Below are 24,821 nucleotides of genomic sequence, written 5' to 3' on the forward strand. Positions count from 1 at the left end.
GGTACAGGACAAGAACACCCCCCACACACACAGCACCTCACACTGTGCCCCAAGTCTTGCCGTGTGCTCTCTGAACCCCCATATCCTTTCCCCAAGCCCCACGCTTGAGATGCAGGTGCCTGGACTCACCAGCAGTGCCACCCGGAAGTGGTAGGTGAATTCTCGGAAAGACAGGATAGTTATTGGCCACTGATGGGAAGTGCCCTGGAGAGAGAAGGGAAGAGAAGGGTGAAGACAGCCCCTACCCCTATCCCAACCAACATCCTTCACCACAGTCACTGCAGCCCTGGGCTCTAAGGCAAGTTTTAGGAAGGGTCAAGTCAGAGCTGAGAAGAGAGAAGGGAGGGAGCACATTCTGCTTGGGGAGGCAATGGCAGCCCCACTTTTCGCAGACTGTGCCAGTACCATAGCGGCCCTCCCCTGGTCCCTGCCTTGTCCCTTGCCACCTTCCCTCCCCTTATGCTCCAGGCACATCAAGAGTATTTCTTTAATCCCATCCCCACTACAACCCAATAAAGTGATGCTGCTTGTAGATGAGGAAGCTTAAAGTCACACAGCACCAGCATCTGTAGCAGAGCAGGGATGGACACAGGTCTGTCCTGCTCTGTCCCTTACAGAGGAGCCTAAGGCCCTGCTTCAGACAGCTTGCCTGTGTCCTAGCTGAGGCCCTGGCTTGGCCTCCCCAGACATGGATTCATGGATTCGGGCCTGAACTCCACATCCTGTGAGCGGCTGCCTAGGCTCTCCCTCTACTTCTGGGCGCTCTCTTCTCTGCCTGAGCTTCTTTTGAGCTTCTCACCCACTTTGCTCTACTCAAATTACTTTCTGCACCTCTTTTCTCCCCAGCCAGAGAATACATTCTCCAGGGCAAGGCCAGGATCCGCCCCCCACTGTCTCCACAAGGCTAGGCCCGGCACAGGGCCAGGGACATGGCCCCAAATACATTTTTGTTGAATAAACATGAGTTGGTGAGAAAAGATTCCCTTCACTTGTGCTGAGAGTCACAATTTGGGGTCACGCGGGGGTCACATGGCCAGTGAGGAGCTGGAAAGGAAAGGGTCTTGGTCATTTCGTTCTCAGAATAAGAGGCAGGCCTCCACAGGGCAGCCTGAGGGATCTTCCAAAATGGTAGACTGAACCAGGCCGCTGCCCAGTCTGAGCTTCAGGACCAGCCTCCTTCCTGTTTCCAGACTCCTAGCCTTTTGCCACAGCCCTGCCAGAAGGCCACACATTCCCTGGCCTCCAGACCTCCGCACATGCTATTCTCCTGAGACACAGTCTTCTTTTCTTCTTCCAGCTGACCCCAAATCATGCTTCAGGTTTTGTCTTAAACATGACTTTGGGGGTGGCCGTTCTGACCCTGAGGACAGACAAGGCTAGCTGTCCCTGCCAAGGACCCCTAGAATTCCCTCCCCACCCCCACACTGCATTCATCCCAGATTAGTCCTGGCAGAACTGTTTTCTTCCCAGGGGCTGTGTCAGGGCAGGGACGGGACAGGGCAAGGACAGGGCCAGGAGATGCTCCACAGTGAGCAGTGCATGTGTGCCCCCACCCCAAGGCTTAAAGTGCCCCTTGTGCGGGCTCTGACTCCCGGCTCCTTCCCTTCCCCTGTCTGGGGGCTCAGCTGGACCAGGGGAGATGAAGCTCTGGGGCCTGGCTGGCCTGCAGCTTCCCGGTTGCCTCCTACCTGGGTGTCTTGGTAGGTGTGCAGGCTCTGGGGGAAGCCCCCCTCCTCACACGGCTCCTCCTTTGACGTCAGGCTGCACAGCACCACAGACACGGGAAACGAAGAGCTGGGGGAAGGCCCAGTTAGCGGGGAAATGGGGTTCTGAGTTCCTCAACCCCACCTCACTCCCAGCCAGCCCTCCATGCCACCTCCCCTGCCCCGCTGACACAAGCCACGAATCCTCACACAGCCTGAAAATAATGCCTACTAGTCAGGCCTTAGACAGCCCTTCCCTGTCCACCGTTTCCACATGGTCTTCACACCCCTGTGAGGCAACAACAGTTTACAGATGAGGAGCTGAAGCCCAGAGACCGCCAGGGTCACACAGCCAGTCAAGCACAGAGCAGGCGGTAAGTTAGCATCCCTCCTCGGATCCCTTCCCCAAGTGGCTGTGACCCCTGTGTCTCCTCGCTCCCCATGCTGGCACTCACTTCATCTGCAGAGTCAGGCTCAGGTGCAGTGGGGTGCTGCTGCTGACAGGGATGTGGTAGGTGAAGTTTCCAGGCCTGAAAGGGCAAACCTGGCTCCTTATTCCAAGGCTACCCTGCCTAGGCCCCCTGCCTGGACTCCCCAGCCCCTGATCTGTACCAGAGCCCATGGAAAGGGGCTGCCCCTCCCCCGCCTTGTGGGGAAAGGGGGACGACATCTGGTCATCTGTACTGCCTGGGCTCATATCACTTGAGGGGATCTATCCTTGGGGCAAAGGGAGGGAGCCAAGCCTACCTGCAGGCATCTCCTGGAGCGCAGTACTGGGAAGTGATGGGCATCGAAGTCTCCAGCACCTGGATGGAGGTCAGGGAGGGCACTGGGTCTGCAAGGAGAGAGACTGTTGGGGCGGGGCGGAGGGTGACAAGGCAGGATACAAATGAGAAACTACCATGCCTTTCCTTGCCAGGCTTGCATTCAGTCAGTCACTCACACCTTAGTATAGATAAGTTCCAGGTTATTCTTTTCCAGACCCCCCACAATGCCCAAGGTCACAGCACCATCTTCCCCAGCAGCACTACAAAGAGCCACTTCCCATGAGCCTGAGATCTGCCTCCTTGATAGAACCTGAACATGAGGAGCAGGGATGGGTCCTCCATATCCTTTGCCAGGGGCGTATAGGAGCCCGCTAGCAGAACCATGCTTCTGACTACACACATTTCTACATTCAGTTCAGTGGCATCAAGCTGGTTGCTTGAAGTCAGCCATAGTAGGAATATTCGCCACCAATCAGGGCTTTTTTTCCGAAGAGCCAACTGTTAAACACCTACCAGCACACTACTTGTGAAGGCTGTGGCCTATGTGGATGAACCCCCCACCAACTGGCTGGCTGGGGGTAGGACTGAAGTGCGACATGATGGGTGGGGGAGACAGGCTTTCTTGGTCATCTGGCTGCTGCCTGACCATCCCACTAGGAAGGGGAAGCTGGGGTCACCAAACATCTGCTAGACCTGGTATGTTTTCAGCTCTATGAGGACTAACCCAGGTACCCAAGGACCCCTGCAGGACCCAGCATGCCTGCAGGTTCATGAACAGATACCAGAAGGTACCCATCTCATTTCCCTTCCAGGCAAACTCCTGTGGTCCTTCAGGGACTCAGCTCCAATGTCACCTCCTCCAGGGAGACCTTCCCTGATCACCTCCCCACCTCAGCCTGGGTGAAGTGCCCCCCCCCCCCAGCCCTACATGTCCCCTCAGAGCCCCGTCACTCTACTACATGACTGTTTTCATGTCTCTGAGCATGAAATCCGGGGTCAGGGCATACCTGTCTTCATCACCCCAGTACCCTGTAGGGAGTCAGCCACAGAGCAGAGAAGGCTGGCTGGTGAGCAGCTAACCTGTGGGGTTTCCCCATCACTCTGAACTTCAATCTTAGCAAGTCACAGTTTCTAAGCCTTTTTTTTTTTTCTTTAAGCCACAAAACCCACCAGATGAAAGCTGATAAGGAGGCCCAATACCCAGAGCAGAGCCGCCTGGCTGAAGCCTGGAAGGCCCCTGGCTTTTTCTGTGGCCTTGGCATCAGGCAGACTTGGTCAGTCTGTGGTTCTGCTGACAGGCCACATGATCTGTCTCCGCTTCCCCATCTGAACCACGGGGATGTGGGGAGGATTGAACGAGGTGATCTACATAAGGTTCCTGGCCCGACTGGTGGTACTCGGTAACACCCAGCAAATGTCTGTGGCCTGGCAGTCCTGCACCAGGCCTTCGGGTGGCTGGGCTGAGGAGATGGGGGATGGGGAGGGCAAGTACCTGGCTGGCCCCGGGCCTGAGTTGGCTGAGCAGGGCTCGGGCCAGGCTGGGAGGCCCCTCGGCGGGTCCGACCATGGAGACTAAGGCTGGGGCTGTTCTTGGCTTTGCCCTGCCCTCCAGAGAAGGGGACTGCAGGGCTGGCCAGAGGCTCTGAGCTCTTTGGATGTTTGGAGTGGCCAATGCCATTGGCTGATAGGCTCCAGGATTTGGCTTTGATGTTTGTGACCGGCAGCAGGGCCATCTGGCTGGGGCCTATGGACAGAATGAGGGATAGGCTGAGAAGAGGGAACCGGCTGCCTCTGGTCCAGCTTTCTCTAGGACTTCACAGACTCTGGGTGACCTGCATCTGTCTCTTCGTCCCTTCTGGGAGACCCACCAATCTCTCTCCAGAGCCTCATTCTGGGCTCTGGATACACTCCCTCTAATGAGTCTTTAGGGCCTTTCTCTGGACTCACATAAAACCCCCTCAACCCAAACCCTGGACCCGAGGTAGCCATACCTGAGCGGTTGCCGGAGGGACTGGGACTGGGGTTGAGGCCACGGCCAGGGTTAAAGCTGGGGCCAAGACTAGGGGCAGTGGTCAGGCTGGGGGTAGACAACGAGCAGCAGACAACCGGGCAGGGGTGGCTGGAGCACAGGTCCAAGGTGGGGACGACCGGACCTGGTGCTGAGCGGGTCAGGCCAGTGGTAACTGAGGAAGCCAGAGGCTATGTGAGCTGGGCAGCTGGGCCCCCACCTAGAACATGGCCACCTCTCCCCCGTCCCCACCCTCCAAACCCAGTGCTACACGCACCCAGCAGCAAAGAGGGCTGTGTGCCTGGCAGCCCGGTGGTCACAGGGGACTGTCGGAGCTGAGTGGTCCCAAAGCTCTGGCTTAACCTGCTGGGGAAGGGTGGGCTGAGCTCAGAGCGACTGCAAGAGCCTCAACAGGGAGGCCTGGGAGTCCCGGAGGAACAGGAGGGACAGGAAGAGGTGGACAAGGATGGTGGAAAAGAGTCAGGAGCCAGAGGTAGGAGGGAGGGGACTTGTTCCAGACACATACCATGGGCACAGGGCCTCACTCCCCCCAGCGAGCTGGGGCCGGAGCAGGGCCAGAAGGCAGGAAGTGGACACGGCAAAAGAGCTAAGGGGCAGCAGAGAAGAGGAGGAGGGGAGACAAGTGCAGGGGAGGAGAGAAAAGACACAGTCAGAGGTAGCCCCAGAGCTGAGGTGACAGTGGGCAAACAGCCCAGGGTCCCACCCTGGTCCTCCTTACCTTCCAACCCCCATCCCAGTCTGTGCCCCTCAGATGCCCCAGACTGTCCGAGGCCCAGCTACCTCAAGGAGCACAGAGTAGACCACAGAGAAACACTGGTTTGGGCAGGGACGGGGAACTGGTCGCCTCTCCTCCAGGGAGACCTCCCCACCCACCCCTGCAGGCCCCAGCAGGCTGAGAGCCTGAGGTGCGGTCCCCATGGGAGGAAAGAGCTTCCATAGCAACTCTGCCCCTGGGTGGCCCACCAAAGCCCCACCTGTCCTGGCAGCTTGGCCAGCAGCCAGGCCTCCAGGGACATACCCATCAGTTTCTACCAGGTCCTCCTCGGTGCGCAGGCTCAGCACATACAGTGTCGACATGGACACCACGCTGGGAGCCACAAGAAAGGGCCACTGTTAGAGCTGCAGCCACTGTCCCAGTCCGCTCTCTAGGGCAGGGTCTGCAGGCCTTGGCTCCAGGGGATGGGCTTGCGAATGAATGATGCCTGTAAAGGCGTCTTCCCAGCCCCAGGGGCAGGCCCTAGAGAGGGGGGTGGCCGCTACCTCCCCCGAGACCTCAGCCAGGGCTTGATCTCCCAGCCACGGCTTCCTCTTCCTCCAGGCAGGCAAGGGCAACGGCAAGGGCCGCTCAACTCCCCCCAACCCCCCTCCCCCGCAGGCCACCCCTGGAGCCCGGGGAGAGGACAAGTCACCTGAAGGCCATGACCACTACCAGGGCAATAATGGTTCCCTGTAGGAAGCGCTGGTTGATGCAGGCCTGGTCTGGGACCACAGAGGATGACTGAGGATCGAGGGGGAAGAAGCAGAAAAGGTTCAGGCTTAGGGAGCCTGTGGTGTCACTTGGCGGGCTTGGGCTCTGCTGGATGTGGGGGTGCTACAGTCTACTCATTCCTATGGGTGTTGGGATGGGGGTGGGGGGGTGCAGCACAGAGGGAGAGGAAGGGGAACTGGGGCCAGAGAGCTAGAGAGCTGAGAAGACAGAGGAGCTCTTGCAGTCCGAGAGGCTGCAGAGGGAGGGCCCGGTCCAAACTGCCTCCCGTCCATGCTGCCCTCACCTTGCTGGCCACCTTGGGGGGCCTCTTCTTGTGGGGCACACTGCCCGCCCGGCTGAACTGGCTCCCTGCATGGCTGCAGCAAGAAGTCCAGGGTCAGAGGAGCCTCTAGGAAGGGGGTCTTGCCCTGCCTGGCCCACGCCCCCACCTGAAGGCGCCCGAGCTGCCGGTGGACTTGAGGCTGTCCAGCCGCCGCAGTTTGGCCAGCCTGTGGCTCCAGCGCTCCAGCTCATCGATGCGCGTCTCCAGGTTGTCCGTCAGCTTGCACAGCTCCTTCACGGCACCCACGTTCTCCATAAAGATGCGCTCCTGCCACAGGCAAGGGGCGCCATCAGCCCCCAGGAGCCTCGGCGATGGGGGGCAGGATGGCAGCCCCATAACCCGCGGCCATGTGGAGGCCCTCAAAGCCTCCCTGCCCTGGCCAGCCTGGGCTCCCCCACTCCTTGTGCCTGCCTCCAAAATGCACCCCCACCTCCACTGGGCCGGCCCTTTCCACCCGTCAGAACACCACGGGCTCTCAGAGGCTCCCAGCCTCTCATCTGACGAAAGTGGTGCCTCAGGCTTTGGCTCCCAACTATTCAGCCAGAACAGCACTTGGTCCCCACAATGAGGGGTGTTTCGGCTGACAGCCACCTGAGGCAGTGGTCATCTTCAGCCTCCTTTTGAAGGGGAAGAAAACGAGACCCCATGAGCTTGCTCTCCCTGCTGAGCACACACCCAGAGTGTTGCCAAGGCCCCTGCTAGCCCTTCCCTGGAGGGTGGGGCTGGGGCTCTGGGCACAGTATGAGAGGAGGCTGGGCGGCCTCGCCCCTGCACCTCGGGGTGCCTGGTCTCTGAGTGGGAGATGAATGCCCTCCCGCTGGCCCCCGCCCTCCCGTCGGCTCCCTCAGCCCTCCCCACCACAGACCTTGTTCACCACCAAGAAATTCTCTACGGTTTGTCCATTGGCAAAGACCATGTCTCCAGTGTCCTTCACGGCTTCAGGCAGGATCTCCTTCACTTCCTGCGCGATGACACCTGCGGAGTTGTGGGGGAGCCACTGGAGGAGGGCGAAATTCTGGGAGCTAGAGATTTGAGATGCAAGGAGCCCCGGAGCAGGGGGTTCCCATGGACAAGTGTTCAGAAGGTTGCAGTCCGGGCTCAGGTTGTGGGGTTCCCCAGCCTGACGTAAGGCTGGATTCCTGGGAGTAAGGATCCAGGGGAAGTGGGCAGAGATAAAGGCAGGATTCACCTAAGACCGCGATGCCAGGACTTCCAGTGTCAAGAGGTGAGCTACTGGGCACCTGAGGAGGCCCCGTTTTCCAAGGGCCGAGGGGCAGGACTTGTAGAGGGTAGGATGTTCCAGTAGTTGAGGAGAGGGGCTCCTGGGAGTGGGGTTTCCAGGGGGCACGGTTACTGAGCCCCGAGGTGGCTGGGTTCCCAGACCCCAGCCCCAGTCCGCGCAGGCCGGTCGCTACCTGTCTCTGGCGCCGTGGCCTCGATGCCTGCGGTGGCTGCAAACTCCGGCTTGTATCTGTAGTGCACCAGCCGCATGCGCGAGATCCTCTTCAGCTGCTCCGTGGTGTCCACCTGAACGGGACCCAGGGCCCAGGTTGAACCCCTCCCCTCCCGGCCCATCCGAAGTGGGCCCTGGAGCTCAAGACTGCGGCAACAACACAGGCCCTGCCGAGTGGCGCGGAGTCCTTCCAACACCAGGGTCCCGGGACGGAGGGGTGGAGGATTCGAGAGCTGCCTGCCTCCCCGAGGTCCTCCCGCAGCCCCGTACCTCCCGAGGGTGACTCGGCCCGCCCGCCCGCCCCACGGCCCGTCCTTCGCCCTCAGCCCGCCCCCACCTCCTGCACGTGCTCCTTGGCCCGCAGATCCGAGGGGTGCATGAGCGAGCCCATGACCTTGACGTTGCCGTGCACCACCAGCGCCTCATCGGGCCGGTCCGTGTTGATGCCCACGCGGCCATGGTGGAAGACGGTGTCAGGCACCTGCGCCCGCTGCCACAGCACGTCGCTGTCACTCTCAAACTGGCCTGGGTTGGAGGCCTAGCACGAGTGGGGGGTGGGGAGCTGGGTCAGTCCCGGGGGAGGTGGGACATGCAGTGCCCTGGGAAAAGGGGAAACCCTGCAGCCACCCCTCCGGCTCCAGCCAAAAAGTCTCATCCCACCACGCCCAACTTAACCTGTCCCTCCCATTGTGGACGCCTTTCAAGTCACTCGTGGGATCGCAGAGGCTATCCAGGTCTTATCCACCTCCACTCTTGTGAAGGAGACACCGTGGCTCTGAGGGGGGAAACTTGCCCGAAGCCACACAGCTAGTGCCTACCAGGGTCAGCACTCGAGCTCCTGACTCCCCAGTACCCCAGTATTTTTCCTGCGTGCTGTTTCTCCCCGCACTGGGGACGACTCTTGATCCCCTGGGAGGAGGGAGCCCTCACCCTCACGATGATGCGCTCTGAGATCTGGGCAGCCAGCGTGTAGTTCTGGTTCTGTGCGTGGGCCTGGAGGGCCACCACCAGCATGAAGTACCTGGGGTGCACAGGGGTTTAGAGGCCCCCCGGGGTCTTGCCCCACTGGCCCCTGCCCGCCAGTCCCCCTTCCCATGTCGGATGTACAGTGCCCTGGCTCCAGCTCCAGCATCCCAGGGGCCGAAGGGCATGAACACCTCAGCCTACAGAGGAGGAACCCGAGTCTCCACTAGGGGGCACAGACTCCCCAGGGCCTGGAGCTAAGGAACCACTGAGCTGTTCCTCCAGAGCCAGGCTTCTGCTTCCTCATCCTTAAATCCGTTAGCCTTAGGTCAGAGTCTCAGGTCTCTTGCATAAAATGGGTCCGTCTGTGGGACACTGCCCCGCGGGGTGGTGCCTTCCTGCCCCTCCTCCTCAGAAATAAGAGGGCCCGCCAGGGCAGGGCTCCAGCCTGCTCACCTCTGGTCAGGGTTGGGTTTGCCCTTCTTGCGCATGTTGTTGGCAGTGGTCTCGCTGAAGTGCAAGCGCCCCACGGTCACCTTCGTGACCTGCTCAGGGGGCAGATTGACCCTGCGGAAGAGCGGCAGGGGACTCAGGAGGCAGGGAGGGGACAGATACTGTGGGTGCTCCCCAGCCCTTCCAGGCACCACCCCTAGAGGGTCAGATACTCACGTGACAGGATTAAAGGGCCGCTTGCTCCGGTCAGACTGCGACTGTTCAATGTTGATGGACTGGTTCAGGGCCTCCAGCTGGGGGAGAAGCAGAGGCCGATATACATCAGGGCCGGGGTCCCTCCCTGGTTCTGTCTCCCTTTAGCCGCTCAGTCCAGGCCTGGCCCAGCCAGAGCTCCCCAGGAGGCGGAGGCATGGCCCTCCCCTCCATGAGGGCACCGTCACATCACTCTCCCCTCCGTGCGCACGCACTCATGCATTCCACAGACAAACGGCCCCCATGTCCACACCCCACATGCCTCCACCTTCGCTCACATAACCCTAGCCGACCTCCGTGAACACCCACTCCCACCCAAACCCACACCCCCCCCAGACCCTCTCCCACACCCACATCGCCTCAACCTCTCCATGCCATGCCAAGGTGCCAGGCCTGGCTCCCCACACAGGAGGAAACACACCTGGCCGTGCCCCCAGGAAGCTCAAGGGCCCCAAGTCAAGCACTCCTGGGGTGGGGCTAGAGGTGCCACAGGGAAGGAGCCTCAGGGCAGGTGTCCCTAAGGACCCAGGCCAGTAGCAGAGTGAATGGGAAGGCCAAGGAATCGTCTCCCAGGAGCGGAGGGATGGGCATTCTCAAGGCATCCCAGAGAGCGGGAGCTGCCTCAGGAAAGCAGGGGCTGTGTGAATGGCCACAACCGGTCTGGGACTGGAGTGAAGGGCTAGGTCCCAAAAGCCTTTGTGGCCTAAGCTTAGAAGTCAAGGCTTTGCTGGGAGGGCACCAGGTGCTTTGGAAGAATGGCTAGTATCATGCCCACCAGTGTCTCAGGGGGAACATGAGTTGCAGCCAGAGTGGATGCTGCTGTGGTCATTTAGATGAGGTTGGGGGTTATAGTCTGGTCTGGGGAGAGCCAGAGAGGAGAAGACAGGGGAAGGGGCCGGGGTGAGCAATGCTCTAGGGGAACAGCCAGGCCCGGTGCATGATGAGGTGAGGGCAAGTGGGCCCCTGGAGCCCCACTCCCTGAGTGGGGAGCCCCGAGGGCGGGGTAAGATGACAGGGAGTTCATCTGGGGATGGGGACCAAGGCAGCAGCCAGCTTAGGGCAGGGTCTCAGCTGAGGGCACAGACTTGGGGTCAAGGTAGAGAAGGAATCAGGAAGCATGGCTGAGAACCAGGAGCCTGACAGTTCGGGTGCAGGTACACTCACTTTGCCTGGAGGTCTTTCAATCTCAGGCGTTCCTGGCTCCCACCCTCCCCTCCTTGCTGAGCCCCAAAACCTGCCTTCACTCCATGCAGTTTCAGGTAGAAGCAGTCAAGAGGCTTGAGGCCTTCAGGTGTCTTGACATACTTGGGCTCACCCAGCATCCCGATGTACACTGTCACCTGGAAGTGGTTTTTCTTCTGGCACACGAAGGCGTCGTCGCCCACCGAGAAGTTGAAGCCCTTGTCAGCGTCCACACGGTAAGTGAGCATTGGCCTAGGGGCAGGTGAGGGTACTCGCTGGAGGCCCCCCAAAGCCCGGCCTGGAATGTCCCTCCCACATGCCTACATTCCAAAGCAACTTCCTCTCGGTATCACCAATCCTCAAACCACTCATGAGGCTGCCCCCCCCCACCACACCGCCACCGCTTCTCAGAAATGGAAACTGAGTCCCCGGAAGGATCTGAGCTCAGGTCTGCCACCTCTTCAGCCAATATTCTCTCCTCTACGTAGCTTGGAGCAGCCCACCCTGGTGATGAGAGAATCAGGGCCAGAACCCCGAGGCCCCACCAGATGGGAGTGAGCTCCTGAGGAGGGGGCTTGATGGCCCCTCCTCACACTTGGCTCCTTCCCAGAACGCTGCCTGAAGACCGCTCCTCATGGGAGATGGGGTGAGAGAGGGTGAGAGGGGATGTGTCTGCAGAGCCTCACTGGCCTGACAGCTGGTTGCCATGGAAACGGTGGAACCAGGCGCCGGCTCTGCACTGGCCCAGCCCCTGTCCACTGGCTTGCTCAAGCCCCCAGAGTCCTCATTCTGACTCCTCCATCTGCCCAGGTGGGGAGAGGGGCACTCTGTGCAGCCCAGACCCAGTCTCAGTTTACCCATCTATTGCTGGGCAACTATTCCAAGTATGGATCCTTTAGGGGACCTCTAGGTGGCAGGAAAGAGGGCAACTGTTAGCCCATCCTCACCCAGGTCCCCAGGCACAAGCGGTGCCCCTGACGCCCAGGAAGATGGACAGAAAAGGATTCCAAACTTGAGGGAAGAGGCTTTGGGGCCTGGCTACCACCTATATAGGAAGGCCTGGGGTTCCACCCACCTGCCCGCCCCAGGGGAACACCCACCCAGGAAGTATGCAGGCCACACCAGGGTTTCAGCTGCCAGCTTCCTGGCCTTAGGGCCTGAGATGGCAGGGCTGACCCCGAAAATATGGTAGTAAGAGCAGGGGGTCCCCACCAGGCCATAAGGGTGGGATCCCCGAAGACCTCCCCCCAGGCCTGGCAGGGCCTCAAGGGATCCTTCAGCAACTTACAGCAGGCCGGATCCCCCCAACCCTGAGGGCTTCTGGCTAAGAATCCCACACAGCTGGGGAGCCCAACTCCAGGAGGCCACCCTGTCCAGGCCTGGCAGTGTCCAAAGGGAATCAGTGAGCCACACTCTCAGCCCCACTGGACTTCTGCGGGAGTGAGGGGAGTGGTCCCAGAGTGCTCTTGGCCTGGTCCCAGGAAGTGAATCTGCATGGGTGGGTGCTGAGGGAGAGCTAGGAATGCCCGGACAGCCTGTCCTCCCCCACCCCTTTGTCCCTCCCTCCAGGGAGGGGGCTGCTGCCAACACAACTTCCTGCTACCTTCCTGGAATGCAGGAGTGGGGGAGGAGGAGCCAGAAAATATCCATCCACCCACTTCTCCCTGACTTGACTCCCACTGGCCCCACCCTAAAGACGCTGCCTTCTTGGGGAGGCCTCGGGCTGGCCCAGAAACTGGGAACCCTCAGTGCCAATCCTGGTTCCGCCCTGAGCCTGCTGTGCTTCTCTAAACCAGGAAGATGCTGCACCCTGTGTGCTCCCAGGCCCTGCTCTGGGACCCTGATGCCAGGGCTGGGGGTCCCCAGAGATGGTAACAGGAGGGGCGGGGTGTGGCATGAGACACTCACAGCTCTTTGTAGTTTGCATCGTACAGCGTGGCCCACTTGTTCTGCTGATGCGGTTGCCACTTGATGGACTGATAGTTGGGGTCCAGGTAGGAGCCGCTGAGGCTGTCATTGTCCTGCAGGAGACCTGGGAGGAGCAAGCACCTGTGTGGGCCCTGGGCCCCTCTTCCCAACCCTGTGCCCCACACCCAACGTCAAGGGTCAGCTCCCTGTGAGGTTCAGCAGGCCAGGCACGTACCTGGTGAGGGGGCACCTGGCGGGTGCCAAGGTGGCGTCTGGACCCGGGCGATGCTGAGGGGCAAGGAGCTGGGGCCAGGTGACAGTGGGCCCTGGGGAGGCCAGGGGGGTGATGGGGCGCGAGCTGGGTGTGGGGGCAGGCTCGTGGTGGTCCCGGGCTCCTGTTTGATCATTCCATTCAGCATCTGGGTATTGAGGGTGTTGGGAGGTGATTCGGAGTGCTTCCTCTTCTTGGAGGGGTGTGTGGGGAGCCTGGGGGTGACACAGGCATGTGCCATGTGGGGGCTGGCCCTTTCTGAGCCCCCCTCCCCTCTTCACCCTGTCTCAGCAGGCTATGCCCAATCCAGAGGACACCTCCTCCAAAAAGCCCTGGGCTTTACCTCTGTGCTCCCCCATTGCTCTGTAATGTCATTCTCTGTTTCTGTCACTCCTCTCTACCCCCCAGATTACTGAATCTAGGAGGAGCCACCCCTGACTTGTCTGTGTCCCCATCCTGCCCAGCAATGGGCCTGGTGCACAGAGTGCTCAGAACTGTCTGTGGAATGAGCAAGTCGGTCCTTTCCCTGTGGGGACATTCCCAGAGCCACCCTTCATAGTGGGGGCTCCAGGGAGAGCAGCCTCCATAGCTGCAAACAAGCCCCAGAGGGCACGGGCCACCGAGTCTGGGAAGGAGAGTTTCTTGGGAAGGAGGCTGTGGAATCTGGCCTTGAACTAAAGCTTTCATGACATCTCAGTGTGTAAAATAAACAGATAAAAGTATGATTTTAGGGGAGCCTGGGTGACTCAGTCAGCTGGATGTCTGTCTTCAGTTCGGGTCGTGATCTCAGGGTCGTGGGATGGAGCCCCGCATCAGGCTGTCTTGTCTGCTCAGCAGGGAGTCTGCTTCTCCCTCTCCGTCTCTCAAATAAATAAGTAAAATCTTAAAAAAGATGATTCTACTGGTTGGAGTGTGAGTGGAAGCTTGGGTCCGTGGCTAGAACTTCCTCCAGAGCCCCTGGACTCCGTGAAAAAGGTTGGAAAGTCACTGGTGTCTGGGTGAGGGCACAGCTCGAGGTTCAAGTCCTGGCTCTGCCCCTTCCTAGCTCCATGACCAGGACCAACATTTCCTCCCCTGGGAACCCCAGTTTACCTCTCTGGACAGTGGGGCAGGCCATGCTCACCAAATCAGGTAGTCGGAGCACTTGGCTGTGGCCCTGTATCTGCAGCTGGCTGCTGGTGGGCACATTCGTCACCTGGGGTCGGGGCCTTCTGCCCTCCTGGTTCACCCCTGTCCTGCCTACTGCTGCCCTGGCCCCCCACCCAAGCCCACCTGCCCTGGTCTTACTCAGCTCCGTGCTGCTGTAGCAGCTGGTGTAGCATCTGGGACTGCTGCGTATGGTGGAGATCGCTGGGCACGAGCCCCTGCCCCATGGCGGCATAGGGGGGCATCGGGGGCTCGGCCTTCATGTACAGGTCCCGCTGCAGGACGGGGTAGTGAGGCGGGGGTGGTGGGGGGCCCGGCAGGTGGGCCGGAGGTGGAGGCGGGTGCTCTAGGCGGGAGGGCACTCCCACGTGGCACAGGGTCTCGGGGGTTATGGTGCGCAGAAGATGGGGGTCTGCGGGAGAGACGGCGGGGAGCGGGGATCAGCGCCCCACGTCACTCAGGTTCCCAGGCACCGCTCGGCCCCTGGCAGGGTCCCCGATCTCCACCCCGGGGGCTGCCCTCGCACCAACCCCCTGTGGGAGGAGGGCTGGGCGCCGAGGTTGGCCACTAGAGGCTCCGGCGGGGAGACCAGCCCCGGCCAGCGGGTGCGCAGCTTTCCCGAATGTCCCAATGTCCTGCCCGGCCCCTTCGGCGCAGGCCCGGCCGCCAGCTCCCGCGGCCTTCCCGGGCCCGAGCACGGAGCCTCTAGGGACCCCCGGCACGGGCCGCAGCCCCTCGGGCCAGCCCCGCTCCCTTTGTTCCCCAGGACGCATTCCAGAAATGTTTTGGGTAAGATAAACAGAACTCTTGACCCTTCCCGGCTGCTGCGGCGCGGAGAAGCCGCCCAGATCCTTCTGCTCCGCCACCTGGGGGCCGCGCAGCCCTGCCCCCGCCCCGCCACGGGGGCCAGCGGGGCCCGGACCGGGCTGCACCACGGCCCCAGCCGTCCACTCACCGCCAAAGGGCGCGTCCATGATGGCGCAGGCGGCCAGGCGGGTGGCATCCCCGGCAGGGACACTTGCTCAGAGGCAGGGCCAGGCTCCCCACCCGCCGGGGGGAAACAATAGCAGCGCCGGGGAGTATTTGAGCAGCGATAATCTCGCCTGTTGGGCAGCCGCGGCCCCCTCCCTCCCGCGCTCCCTCCCTCCGATAAGGCCGCCCCAACCACTTGCCCAAACCCCAGAGGGGAGGGCGGTGCCCGCTGGACTCACCATTCACCTGCTGGGGGGAGTAGGCCTCGGAGCCCGAGTCTGGGGGAGAATCCGGCAGCGTGCTGCGGGGGCGGGAGGAGGGCGCTACTGGGCAGGCCGCAGGGTCCCCGGGACCCCAACGCCCGAGGCCCTGACGGTCCCTCACCCCCACCCTTGGGGCATTTTGAGCCACCTGGGAGTGCCAGGCAGGGCCCGGGGCTGAGGCGCGGGTGTGGGGCCTTGGGCAGCCCCTCAGACCCACTGGGCACTTGGGGACCAGCAACCAGTGTTCCTGATGACGCACAGGGATTCACGGATTCACGGAGCAGGGGCCAGGTCTGCTTCTGCCTTCCCACGCCCACTGAAGCCCCACTTTCTAGAAAGTCTAGAGGGGCTCTAGGGGGCTCTAGGGGGCTCTAGGGGGCTCTAGGGGGCTGGGCCGTCCCACCGTGGGCAGGTATGGGCTGGGCAGGCAGCCAGCTCCACCAGGCCTGGGCTTATTTTTTTCGTTCGGGTTTTGTTTTATCAGCGGTTCAGGCAAAAGAACAAACTCAACCCTGAGAGATCAACAAGTCCTGGGCGAACCTGCATTCACCGGGTGAGGGGGGCCGCAGCCAGGCGGGGACCCAGCTCTTTGGCCGTCCTGGTCCTCACGTCTGCAGAGGCTGCCCAGGCACCATCTCCCGCCTGCTCCCTGCACAGGGCCGGTGGGTCTTCTGGTGTGTCAAGATCCCTTCCCCTTCCGCGGGACCTCATGTTCTTTCCTCACGACTCCTCCTCATGCTCCTCGATTTGGTGATTTATTAATAACTCCCCAACCCTGCCCCAGCCAGCCTGCAGGATCCACTGCAGAGGGGATGTGTGTTCGTCTTGTTTGGCACCTAGAACTCGTCCAGGCAGGGGCAGGGGCAGGGGCAGGGGCAGGGGCAGGAAAGGGCTCTGGGTCCTGCCCAGGGAGCAGCCCGGGCCCCGTGGTCTCTGTGTGGTTCTGGGCAAGCCCTTTCTCGCCCTGAGCAAGGGCCTCAGTGTGCTGAGGGTCAGCCCAACTTTACTCGCAGGCCAGCTGGTTTTGGGGTCCCCGGAGCTGTTGCTGGAGAGGGCTGATAGGCTTACACAACGAGAGCCACGGGGCAACAGGTACTAGCAGGTGCTCATAACTTGTCAATTCTCTTCCCTCTGTCTTTGCCCTTCGGGGTCTCGGCTTAGGGACAGACTCTCACCCGACGTCTGTCTCCTGTGGCAAAAGTTCACCCCTAACACCCCAACTCGCCTCTGCGAATAAGCCAGGAGAAGCTATGGTACCCCCCGACCCACACTTGCTGTGGGCCTCCTCCCCTTATTTCCACCGTCCTGGAGGGAGACACGTTTTGAGGTCACTCTACAGCTGCGGATGCTGAAGCCCTGACCGGGGCTGTGGGTTCCCAAGCCAGAAGGTTGCAAATGCTGGAGCTGGAGGTGGGGCCAGGCTGTGGAGACAAGTGTCATGCCTCCCACACTCTAGTATTCTTCTACCCAAAGACAGGGTCCCCTGTTCCTGCCCCAGGCTGAACCCAGAACTTCCTCGAGCCCCTCTGCAGAACCCAGCAGACCCATGTTCCTGCCTATCCTTATGAGCACATGTCTGTGGCTGGGATGGTGGCCGCCTGCTTCCTTCGGCCACAGCCAGACCCAGGCTGAGCCCCAGGGTCAGGCCACTGGTGTGGACCCCTTGGAGAGAGGATTGAAGGGCGGAGGCTGGCTTGGGTGGGGGAAGCTTCAGGTACCGTATCTGTGCCACTGGCGGCCAAAGCAAATAGCAGCTAAATGCACGAGCGGATGGGCCTGGGGCAGTGCGGGGACCCCGTGTGCCCTCTGTATGTACGCGAGTATGTACATGCGTGTATCAGGACAGGTACATAGCTGCATCCCCTCTTTACAGAGCTGTCAGAATTTTCTAGCACTTACACCAGCCCTCATCAACCCGCTGCTGCTCAGAATCCTCTGTGGCTGCCCAAGGCCTCAGAACAAAGTCATGAGTCCCTCCTCAGCCACTTTACCTAACCAGTCACCACGGCCAGGCCAGGCCGCTGCCAGCACCTCCCAGACCCACGCCCGACCCCCTCATTCCCGGCCCTCACTCACCCTGGGGCATAGGGAGCCTTGGGCTCTGCCTTGATGGGGGGCCCAGAGGCCCCCAGGAAGGGCTTAGGAGCGCCACTCATAGCATTATTGTTGCAGTTGAGCGGGGTGCTGTAGCTTGGGGCTGGGAGGGAGCCATGGCGCCCTGGGGAGGGTCCACCCCCAGGGGGGCTCAGGTGGTGGCCCCCGCTGGAGCCTGGGATGGCTGGAGGCCCGTGGGGGTAGGAGGCTGCACTGGCTGGAGCAGAGATGTCAGGGAAGCAGCTGTGGAAAAAGGAAAAAGCTCAGCGTCCACCAGGACCCCCGCCCCTCCCAGACTCCCCCTCTGCAGGGCAGCTCAAGGAGACAGCAGAGGAGTCAGCAGATGGGAATAGAGGGGGAGGAGCTTGCAGACTGGGGCTCCATCACCTGTCTGGTGAAAGGTGAGGCCAGAGGGGGTGGGGGTGGGGCCACTCACAGGTCAGAGGCATCCTCCTTGCTGATGTACTCCTCCAGGATGCTGGTGTCTATGTTGGAGGGCTCCAGGGCACCGTTGATGTCGTGGCCTATAGGGAAGGGGCAGGCATGAGCTAGGCTCCCCAAGACCCCTAGGCCTCTGGGCTCTGCCCCACAGCTCTCCGCAGGGTGGGCCCTCCAAAACCCATGCCCCCAAGCTCCTCCCCACCTGTGTATCCATGTGGGGGGAGAGTCCTTCAGGGCCCAGCACTTCAGGGCCCAGCACCTGATGCCCGTCCAGGAGGAGGGGAGGAGCCCAGAGTGCAGATCTGGGACAGACAAGCCATTTCCTGGGATGTAAGTCTGTAAAATGGGTAATCGGGGACACCTGGGGGGCTCAGTGGTTGAGCATGTGCCTTTGGCTCAGGTCGTGATCCCGGAGCCCTGGGATTGAGTCCCACATTGGGCTCCCCATGGAGAGCCTGCTTCTCCCTCTGCCTGTGTCTGCCTGTCTCTGTGTCTCTCGTGAATAAGTAAATAAAAATCTTTAAAAAGTGGGGGGGGGTTAGTCATCCCAAGGTCTTATGGGGTGTGTGAAGAGTCAGTGAGATACTTCCTTGAAATGAGTGCCCAGTGGATGCCCACCACCCGTGGATGCTGGACCCAGACTCAATGACCCTGTCCTGCCCTGCCTCCTTCCAGATGGCCCACCTGGTGGGCACCGAGGAACCCAAGGCCTGGCTGGGCTGAATCACATGTCCTGAAGGTCCCATGGGCCAGGGGAGCCTCCTGCACCCCAGGCCCCAGTCGCAGATACCCAGGGAGTGGGGCCTGGACTCAGCCTACTGCCTAGCTCATCACCCCCACGACGGGGGCCAGGGGGCCTAGCCCTTGTGTTCCAGAGAGGTGAGGGCTTGCCTGGCCTCACAGCAAGGAAGGATGGCGGCCAGAGCTCTGCTCCTCCACAGCCCTCTCCTGGGCCCTCCCTGCTGGCCCTAGCCCCACAAAGGGGAGGGACTCAGAAAAGGCGCCCAGTGCTCTTGGGCATAAGCAGGGGAGGAGAGGGGAGGTGCTGGCCTTTCCCCTCCCAGGGTCACCTTGCAGGGGGGGAGTGGGAAGGCGGGGTGATAAGGCGGTGACGTAGGAGATGTGTCAACCCCGATAATGGAGGACGGCCCCACCCACACTGCTGACTCAGGCTGGCCAGCCCCACTGAGGCAGAGCTGCCCCTCCCACAGGCCCCTGGGGCAGCGAGCCTGGGGTCTGCGCCTCACGCCTCCTCCCTGATGAGCCCTGGGAACAGCTCAAGAAGATCCAGGAACAAATCCTGGCTTGCTTAATGCCCACTGTGTGACCTTGAGCAGCTCACATGCCCTCTCTGAGCCTCAGTCTCCTTATTAGTAAAATGGGGACATGAACAGCTCACGCTTTACAGGGCTGAATACGAATCAAGTTAAGGTACATACGGTGCCCGGCACCGGTGTTCAGCAAACGGAGTGGCTGTCCTTGCTTCACAGTCCCAGAGCCCTGGGGTCCCCAGGAGCCCCTGGCCCAGGCCCCTCCCTGGCCCCAGCTGGCATTTCAAGAATGCTGAGCCCCGCTTAGGTGATTAATGAGTGGCTAAGCCCTCCTAGGAGTCACGCGCTGCCTGGGACAGGCCCTCCTGCTGGCCCCCACCCCTGGCTCACCCAGCCAGGAGCCAGGGACACCCTCCGAACAGTGCCAATGGCCCGCCAGGGCCCTGTGTGGCCGGGGAGAGGAATGACCAGTCTGCACATCAAGGTTCTAGGATTCCCATCTACGCTCTGGCCCCCACCCCGTCCTTCCCTGTTAACCGAAGGTCCCGTTTCTTCGATGCCTACTATATGCCTGGCCCTTTTGGAAACAAAGACATTAATGATCATAGGAATTTCTTATACAGAGAGTGTGTTCTTCACGTGCAGTGTGACACTCTCCTCGTCCCCCTCTGGAATGGTGATGCTAACACGGGGACAGTGCTCGGGACAGCAGCCCCTGCGGACTGAGCACCTACCAGGCCCCAGCACTATTCTAAGTGCTTCAGGAGTTTATCTCCCAATCGCCCCCCCCCCCGCCCCCCGAGATTTAGTGTTATTAGCATCCCCTTATTCAGACAGGTCAAGCCTCATGCCCAAGGCAACACAGCAAGGATTCAACCCAGGCACAGGGGCCTGACTCCGCCGGGAAGGTGTGGCTGGTGACAGATGACTTTCTGGCCATTCCGGGGCTGTCCCATCTTATGGGCTGGGAGTGGCCCCGGGGATGGAGATGAAGATGGGAATGGGGAAGGAGGGAGCACCGGAGCATCACCCCTGCCCTGGCTCCTGAAGCTTCAGGTTTTTTGAGACTGAACTTGGAATCTACAGTGAATGATGGGGTGATAGAGTCACGGTGTTGCTATTTATAATAGGCCAGGCCCCCTCCTCTGCTCCTCCCCCTCCTCTGGCCAGGAGCACTCCTAATCACCCCTAATCCTCCTGCCCACCTCCCTTGGGATAGGGGGGCCTCAAGCAGAGGCATCCTGGGAGACCCTAATGAGAACCAGATGTGGCTGAGGGGAAGAGAGACCCTCCCGTGCCAGGGGCCGGGAGGACGGGAGGACAGAGGAGGGAGGAGGGAACGGAACTGGGAGGGAGGGTGGAGGTGGGCCGCGGGGAGGGAGAGAAGTTTGAGGTTTGGGGGGTTGGTGGGCCTCCTGAAGAACAGCGATCCCACCTCTTCTCCTTCTCTGGGACCCCACAAGGCCTGCCTGATGTTCTCCCCACATGGCTCAGCCACGTGCCCCCAGGCTGCCCCAGAAACCATATCGGACATTTCTAATTAAACCTTTGGGAGGGCAGGGTGGGGGTGGTGGCTTGCTGGAGCCCAGAGATTACTGAGGCAGGGGCAGAGTCCCCAGAAGCCCAGGAGGAAGGTGCAGCACACTCTTGGGGGTCCCCTCTCACTGACTGCTCCCAGAAAACCCCTGAAACATCCTTGAGCCAACAACAGATCCCTCCTAGGCAGGACACTAAGCATGTCTCCTGCTGATCCTCGAGACCACCCTGGGAGGTGGGAAGGCTGCCCAAGGTCCCAGCGTCAGAAAGTGGCACCACCAGGTCACAAACCAGCATCCCAGCCCCCCCCCCACCCCCGCTCAGGATACCCAGAGCCCACCTTGAGATCCAAGGCACCTGCCCTGACTACACGCCCTGCCTACCCACTACAGCCTCCTCTCCCAACCAGCTCCCTCCCGGCAACTCTCCACAGCCCCTGTCTCTCTCTCTCTCTCTCTCTCTCTCTCTCTCTCTCTCTCTCTCTCTGCCCTGGGGCCTTTGCACATGCTCTTCCTTCTGCTGGACAAAGCCCATTCCTATTCACTCTTGAGGTTTGGGCTTCAATGCAAGTTTCTCCAAGAGGTGCCCTCTGACTCCCTGTCTCCTTGGCTGGCAGCCTCCTTTCTCCTATCTCCTGGGGCTCCTCACTCTGCGGCCTGGCACAGACCATCGGACAGAGCCTCCGCCCACCCGCTCCCACGGCTCATGCACCGAGTGCTCACTCTGTACCCACACTTCAGATGGCTCAGATTTAACTCCCCTAACAACTCAATAGGACAGGCGGTTTTCCACTTTACAGATGGGGGACCTGGGATGGGAGCCCAGCCCTGCTCTGCCTCTCTGGGATATAAGCATCTAGGCATACAGTAGGTACTCAATAAATGTTCATGGAATGAATGAGCAAAGTGGCACGCAGGACACCAGAACCGGCCTGCCTGGGCCTGGGGACCTCTACCCAGCCGTGTTATGGAAGGGTCCGGGGCCACACAGGGCCCCTCCAGGTACTGCACCAGCGGCTCCTCATTAATTAGGGCCTTTATTACCTGCTTTTAACAGGAGCCAGACACTGCCCAGGCAGGCTGGGGTAGGGGCTACGGGGAGGAAGCACCTCCCCTCTTCCCTCCTCCCCGTATTGAGGCCACCCAGCTGGGCAGAAGAAGAACTGACAGGATACCAGGCAGGTGCGGGATGAGGGCGAGTGGGGGCCCAGGTGGTCCTCCCCCCTGGACCCCTCCCTTCGCCCCCTCACGCTCATGACTACCCCCCACACACACCAGCTGTGGCCGCTGGCTGAGTCTGGGCCATTGTCCCAGGGAACGGGGGAGGGTGGGGACCCGGCACAGTGGGAGGCTTGTGCCCTGCCCACACCTCCCCCCCACCCGTCAATGGGGCACTTGTCAATTCATGTCCCAAACATGGCGGAAATCCCGTTGGCCACGTGGCTATAGGCAGGGGCAGCAGGGCCCAAGTATGCTGGCCAGGCCTAGCTGATCAGAACCCGAGCTGGCAGGGCCTAGGGCCCGAGCCTGTCCCCCAACTCTGCCCTGAGTGTCCACCCCCAGCATCTGAATGTGAGGGCATCCTGGCTCCAGGCAATGGCTGGGAGCCAGGGTGCTGGGGGGCAGGGCACTGTCCAGCCTAGCACCCCCACAATGCCCTCAGGGACTCCCAGGGTCAAAGAGGCCTAACTGCTAGGATGGGGCGCCCCCCGCCCCCGTTGCTGTGTGACCCTTGGCCCGTGCTCTGACCTCTCTGAGGCTCGGCTTGCTTCTCTACCAAGTGCATCCCAGAGCAGCGTGAGTCTTCAGCGAGACCGAGACGGGGTAGGGAAGCTCCTGGGCCGTCCCTCCGATAGCACTCATTGCTGTTTCCGCGTCTGCGGGGCTCCCCTCTCGCCCAGGCCTTTCCACCTCACTGCATTTCCACCCCAGAGAGCCTCTGGGGGGCCTCTGACCTCCTCCTGAGTCCCTCGGACACACGACCTGGACGGTGCTATTATTCTGGCACATACACAGCCAAGTCCAGCCTTCAGGCCTCAGCTACAGCCCTCGCCCCTCTCTTGGCAGGTCAGCCTCCTCTGCCTGCTGCCTCTGCAGCCCCTCCTCAATCTTCCCAATCCCAGAGGGCTCCCAGGGCTCGCGCTCATTTCCCAATGTTGCCCGAGCTAATCAATGAGCTCCAAACTAATTCACTCTGGGACAGGGCTCTCGCCTCCTTTGGCTTGAACTCTCTACCTTTATTGATATGATCTGTGATTAATGTGATAACTGCTAGCCATCCCTGCCTCAAGCTTCAATTTGTGACCAGATCTTCTCACTCAAAATGCCTTCAGGTCAGATGCTTGATTTTGCAAGCTATCCTTTACGTCTCTGCATCAAGTCCCCAGTTAGCTTGGGACTTAATGATGAGGATGTGCCTCCTAAGTTATTGCCATCGGGTCCTTAAATCTGAGCCACGAGGGCAGCCCGGGTGGCTCGGCGGTTTAGCGCCGCCTTCAGCCCAGGGCGTGGTCCTGGAGAGCCGGGATCGAGTCCCACCTCAGGGTCCCTGCACGGAGCCTGCTTCTCCCTCTGCCTGTGTCTCTGCCTCTCTCTCTCTGTATCTCATAAACAAATAAATAAATAAATAATCTGAGCCACGATTGCGTTTATTATCTCTCAATTTCTTGCCAAAAATGCATAGGAGACCCATTGCCTCCAGGAAACCTGGAGTCTTTGACCACCCCAGGACTATAGCCATGTCCTCCTCCCCCAGACCCCGCATAGCGACCACAGGGCTGAACTCACAGCTCAAGATGCTCCCCAGCCAAGTCCAACAGAACTGAGCCCGGAAGCTGCAACGTGTTCTATAGGAACCCACACTGGTCCCTAGGGTTCTTCAGCGCCCCCAGCCCTGAGTCTACAGGGCCAAGTTAGCTCCCACCTGACAGCCCCATCCGTCTCCCATTGGGACTGGGTAGGTAGGCTGGGGAAGGCCCTCCCCACAGAGGTAGAGACCCTGTAGCTTGGGGTGGGGGCACGTCTCTACCAGGGTCACCCATGTCCATCTGGAGTCACAAAGCAGCATGTCCCACACATGTGTGTTCACAGGGACAACTCCCACCGACATGCACATAATCGTCTACACACATGTCCTTCCTTCCCTGCTGACACACACATGCACACACGGGCATGCTCCATGAGGGCTCACTGATCCATTCATCCAAACAACTGCGGAGCATATACTATGTATCAGGCACAATGCTTGGCTCTGGGGCTATGGTAAGGAACACAACCAAACCTCCTGCCCACGACGAGCTGACGTTCTGGAAGCAGAGTCAGAGGACAAGACACATGGGAAAAAATCCACAGCATTTCAGAAGGTGACAAATACAACAGAGAAAACAGAGCAGAGAGCAGAGGCTGGGGTGGCAGGAGAACAGGGTGGCAGTTTTAAATAGGACAGTCAGGGCACCTGGGTGGCTCAGGGAGTTAAGCATCTGTCTTCGGCTCAGGTCATGGTCCTGGGGTCCTGGGATCGAGCCCCGCATCGGACTCCCTGCTCAGTGGGGAGCCTGCTTCTCCCTCTCCTTCTGCCTGCCACTCTGCGTGCTTGTGCTCTCGCTCTTTCTCTCAAATAATTAAATAAAATCTTTAAAAATAAATAAATAAATAAATAGGACAGTCAGGGAGGGCCTCACTGAAAAGAGATAATAAGAAGGTGGTGAGCCACATGGATATCTGAGAGGAGCATTTCAGGCAGTGGGGAGCCAGTGCAAAGGCCCTGAGTCATGAGCAGGCCCACGCGTGTTCACAGATCAGCACACCTCCCAGACTGGAAAGCTCGTGTACACAATCCTCACTGACCCAATGGCAGGCCCAGGCTGACAGCCCTCCCGATTGGGTCTGGCTAGAGCCAGATCCAAAAGAGCCAATTCAGTGCCGCAGACACCCCAGCTACCCCCACCCCGGGCCGCAGACCCAACAAGGGAGAACCACAGAGGGTGAAGAGAGCTCAGGGACTGAGATGGTGAAGAGGAGAGGGAAGGGAGCAAGGGTCCCCAAACTCCACAGAGGGACAGAGGCTATAGGTGCACATTAGGAGGGCTGGGGGGACCTAGGGCAGATGCAGGCCTGGAGGCAGGTGGACGGGACGCCCTGCGGCCTCCATAGGCCGGGCCAAGGGAGGCTCTGGACCCAACTGCCCCCCATGCCGGACTTTGCCCTCCGCTCTCTCCATCCAGGCCTTGGCACTTCATGGGTCTCACTGCCTGCATCATACGGCACACAGCTTTGACCCTCTGAGTGATGGCTCTGAGGCCCAGAGA

General features: G+C 60.5%; 1 protein-coding gene across 16 annotated transcripts in view; it reads right to left on the minus strand.

The window, feature by feature from the left end:
- MYRF (myelin regulatory factor) overlaps nucleotides 1–24,821 on the minus strand; it is a 32,990-nt gene that overhangs the window by 2,496 nt on the left and 5,673 nt on the right. For 2 of the 16 annotated variants that reach the window (XM_025446177.3, XM_025446182.3), the window contains exons 2-26: nucleotides 17,704–17,791; nucleotides 17,250–17,510; nucleotides 15,150–15,211; nucleotides 14,080–14,350; nucleotides 12,757–13,007; nucleotides 12,522–12,645; nucleotides 10,670–10,865; nucleotides 9,396–9,472; nucleotides 9,183–9,293; nucleotides 8,694–8,784; nucleotides 8,101–8,301; nucleotides 7,726–7,837; nucleotides 7,176–7,285; nucleotides 6,417–6,577; nucleotides 6,272–6,344; nucleotides 5,909–5,997; nucleotides 5,518–5,586; nucleotides 5,005–5,085; nucleotides 4,756–4,841; nucleotides 4,462–4,653; nucleotides 3,963–4,214; nucleotides 2,451–2,553; nucleotides 2,159–2,233; nucleotides 1,689–1,794; nucleotides 130–204 (exon numbers count right to left, since the gene is read on the minus strand). In XM_025446177.3, coding sequence (XP_025301962.1) covers nucleotides 130–204; nucleotides 1,689–1,794; nucleotides 2,159–2,233; nucleotides 2,451–2,553; nucleotides 3,963–4,214; nucleotides 4,462–4,653; nucleotides 4,756–4,841; nucleotides 5,005–5,085; nucleotides 5,518–5,586; nucleotides 5,909–5,997; nucleotides 6,272–6,344; nucleotides 6,417–6,577; nucleotides 7,176–7,285; nucleotides 7,726–7,837; nucleotides 8,101–8,301; nucleotides 8,694–8,784; nucleotides 9,183–9,293; nucleotides 9,396–9,472; nucleotides 10,670–10,865; nucleotides 12,522–12,645; nucleotides 12,757–13,007; nucleotides 14,080–14,350; nucleotides 15,150–15,211; nucleotides 17,250–17,510; nucleotides 17,704–17,791 — 3,317 coding nt within the window. Of the gene's footprint in view, nucleotides 1–129; nucleotides 205–1,688; nucleotides 1,795–2,158; nucleotides 2,234–2,450; nucleotides 2,554–3,962; nucleotides 4,215–4,461; nucleotides 4,654–4,755; nucleotides 4,845–5,004; nucleotides 5,086–5,517; nucleotides 5,587–5,908; nucleotides 5,998–6,271; nucleotides 6,345–6,416; nucleotides 6,578–7,175; nucleotides 7,286–7,725; nucleotides 7,838–8,100; nucleotides 8,302–8,693; nucleotides 8,785–9,182; nucleotides 9,294–9,395; nucleotides 9,473–10,669; nucleotides 10,866–12,521; nucleotides 12,646–12,756; nucleotides 13,008–14,079; nucleotides 14,351–14,893; nucleotides 15,056–15,149; nucleotides 15,212–17,249; nucleotides 17,511–17,703; nucleotides 17,792–24,821 lie in introns of those variants that run through there. The other 14 variants (XM_025446178.3, XM_025446183.3, XM_025446176.3 and 11 more) reach the window with 12 other exon arrangements.

This window comes from Canis lupus, chromosome 18, assembly GCF_003254725.2.
Source record: "Canis lupus dingo isolate Sandy chromosome 18, ASM325472v2, whole genome shotgun sequence".
NCBI lineage: Eukaryota > Metazoa > Chordata > Mammalia > Carnivora > Canidae > Canis > Canis lupus.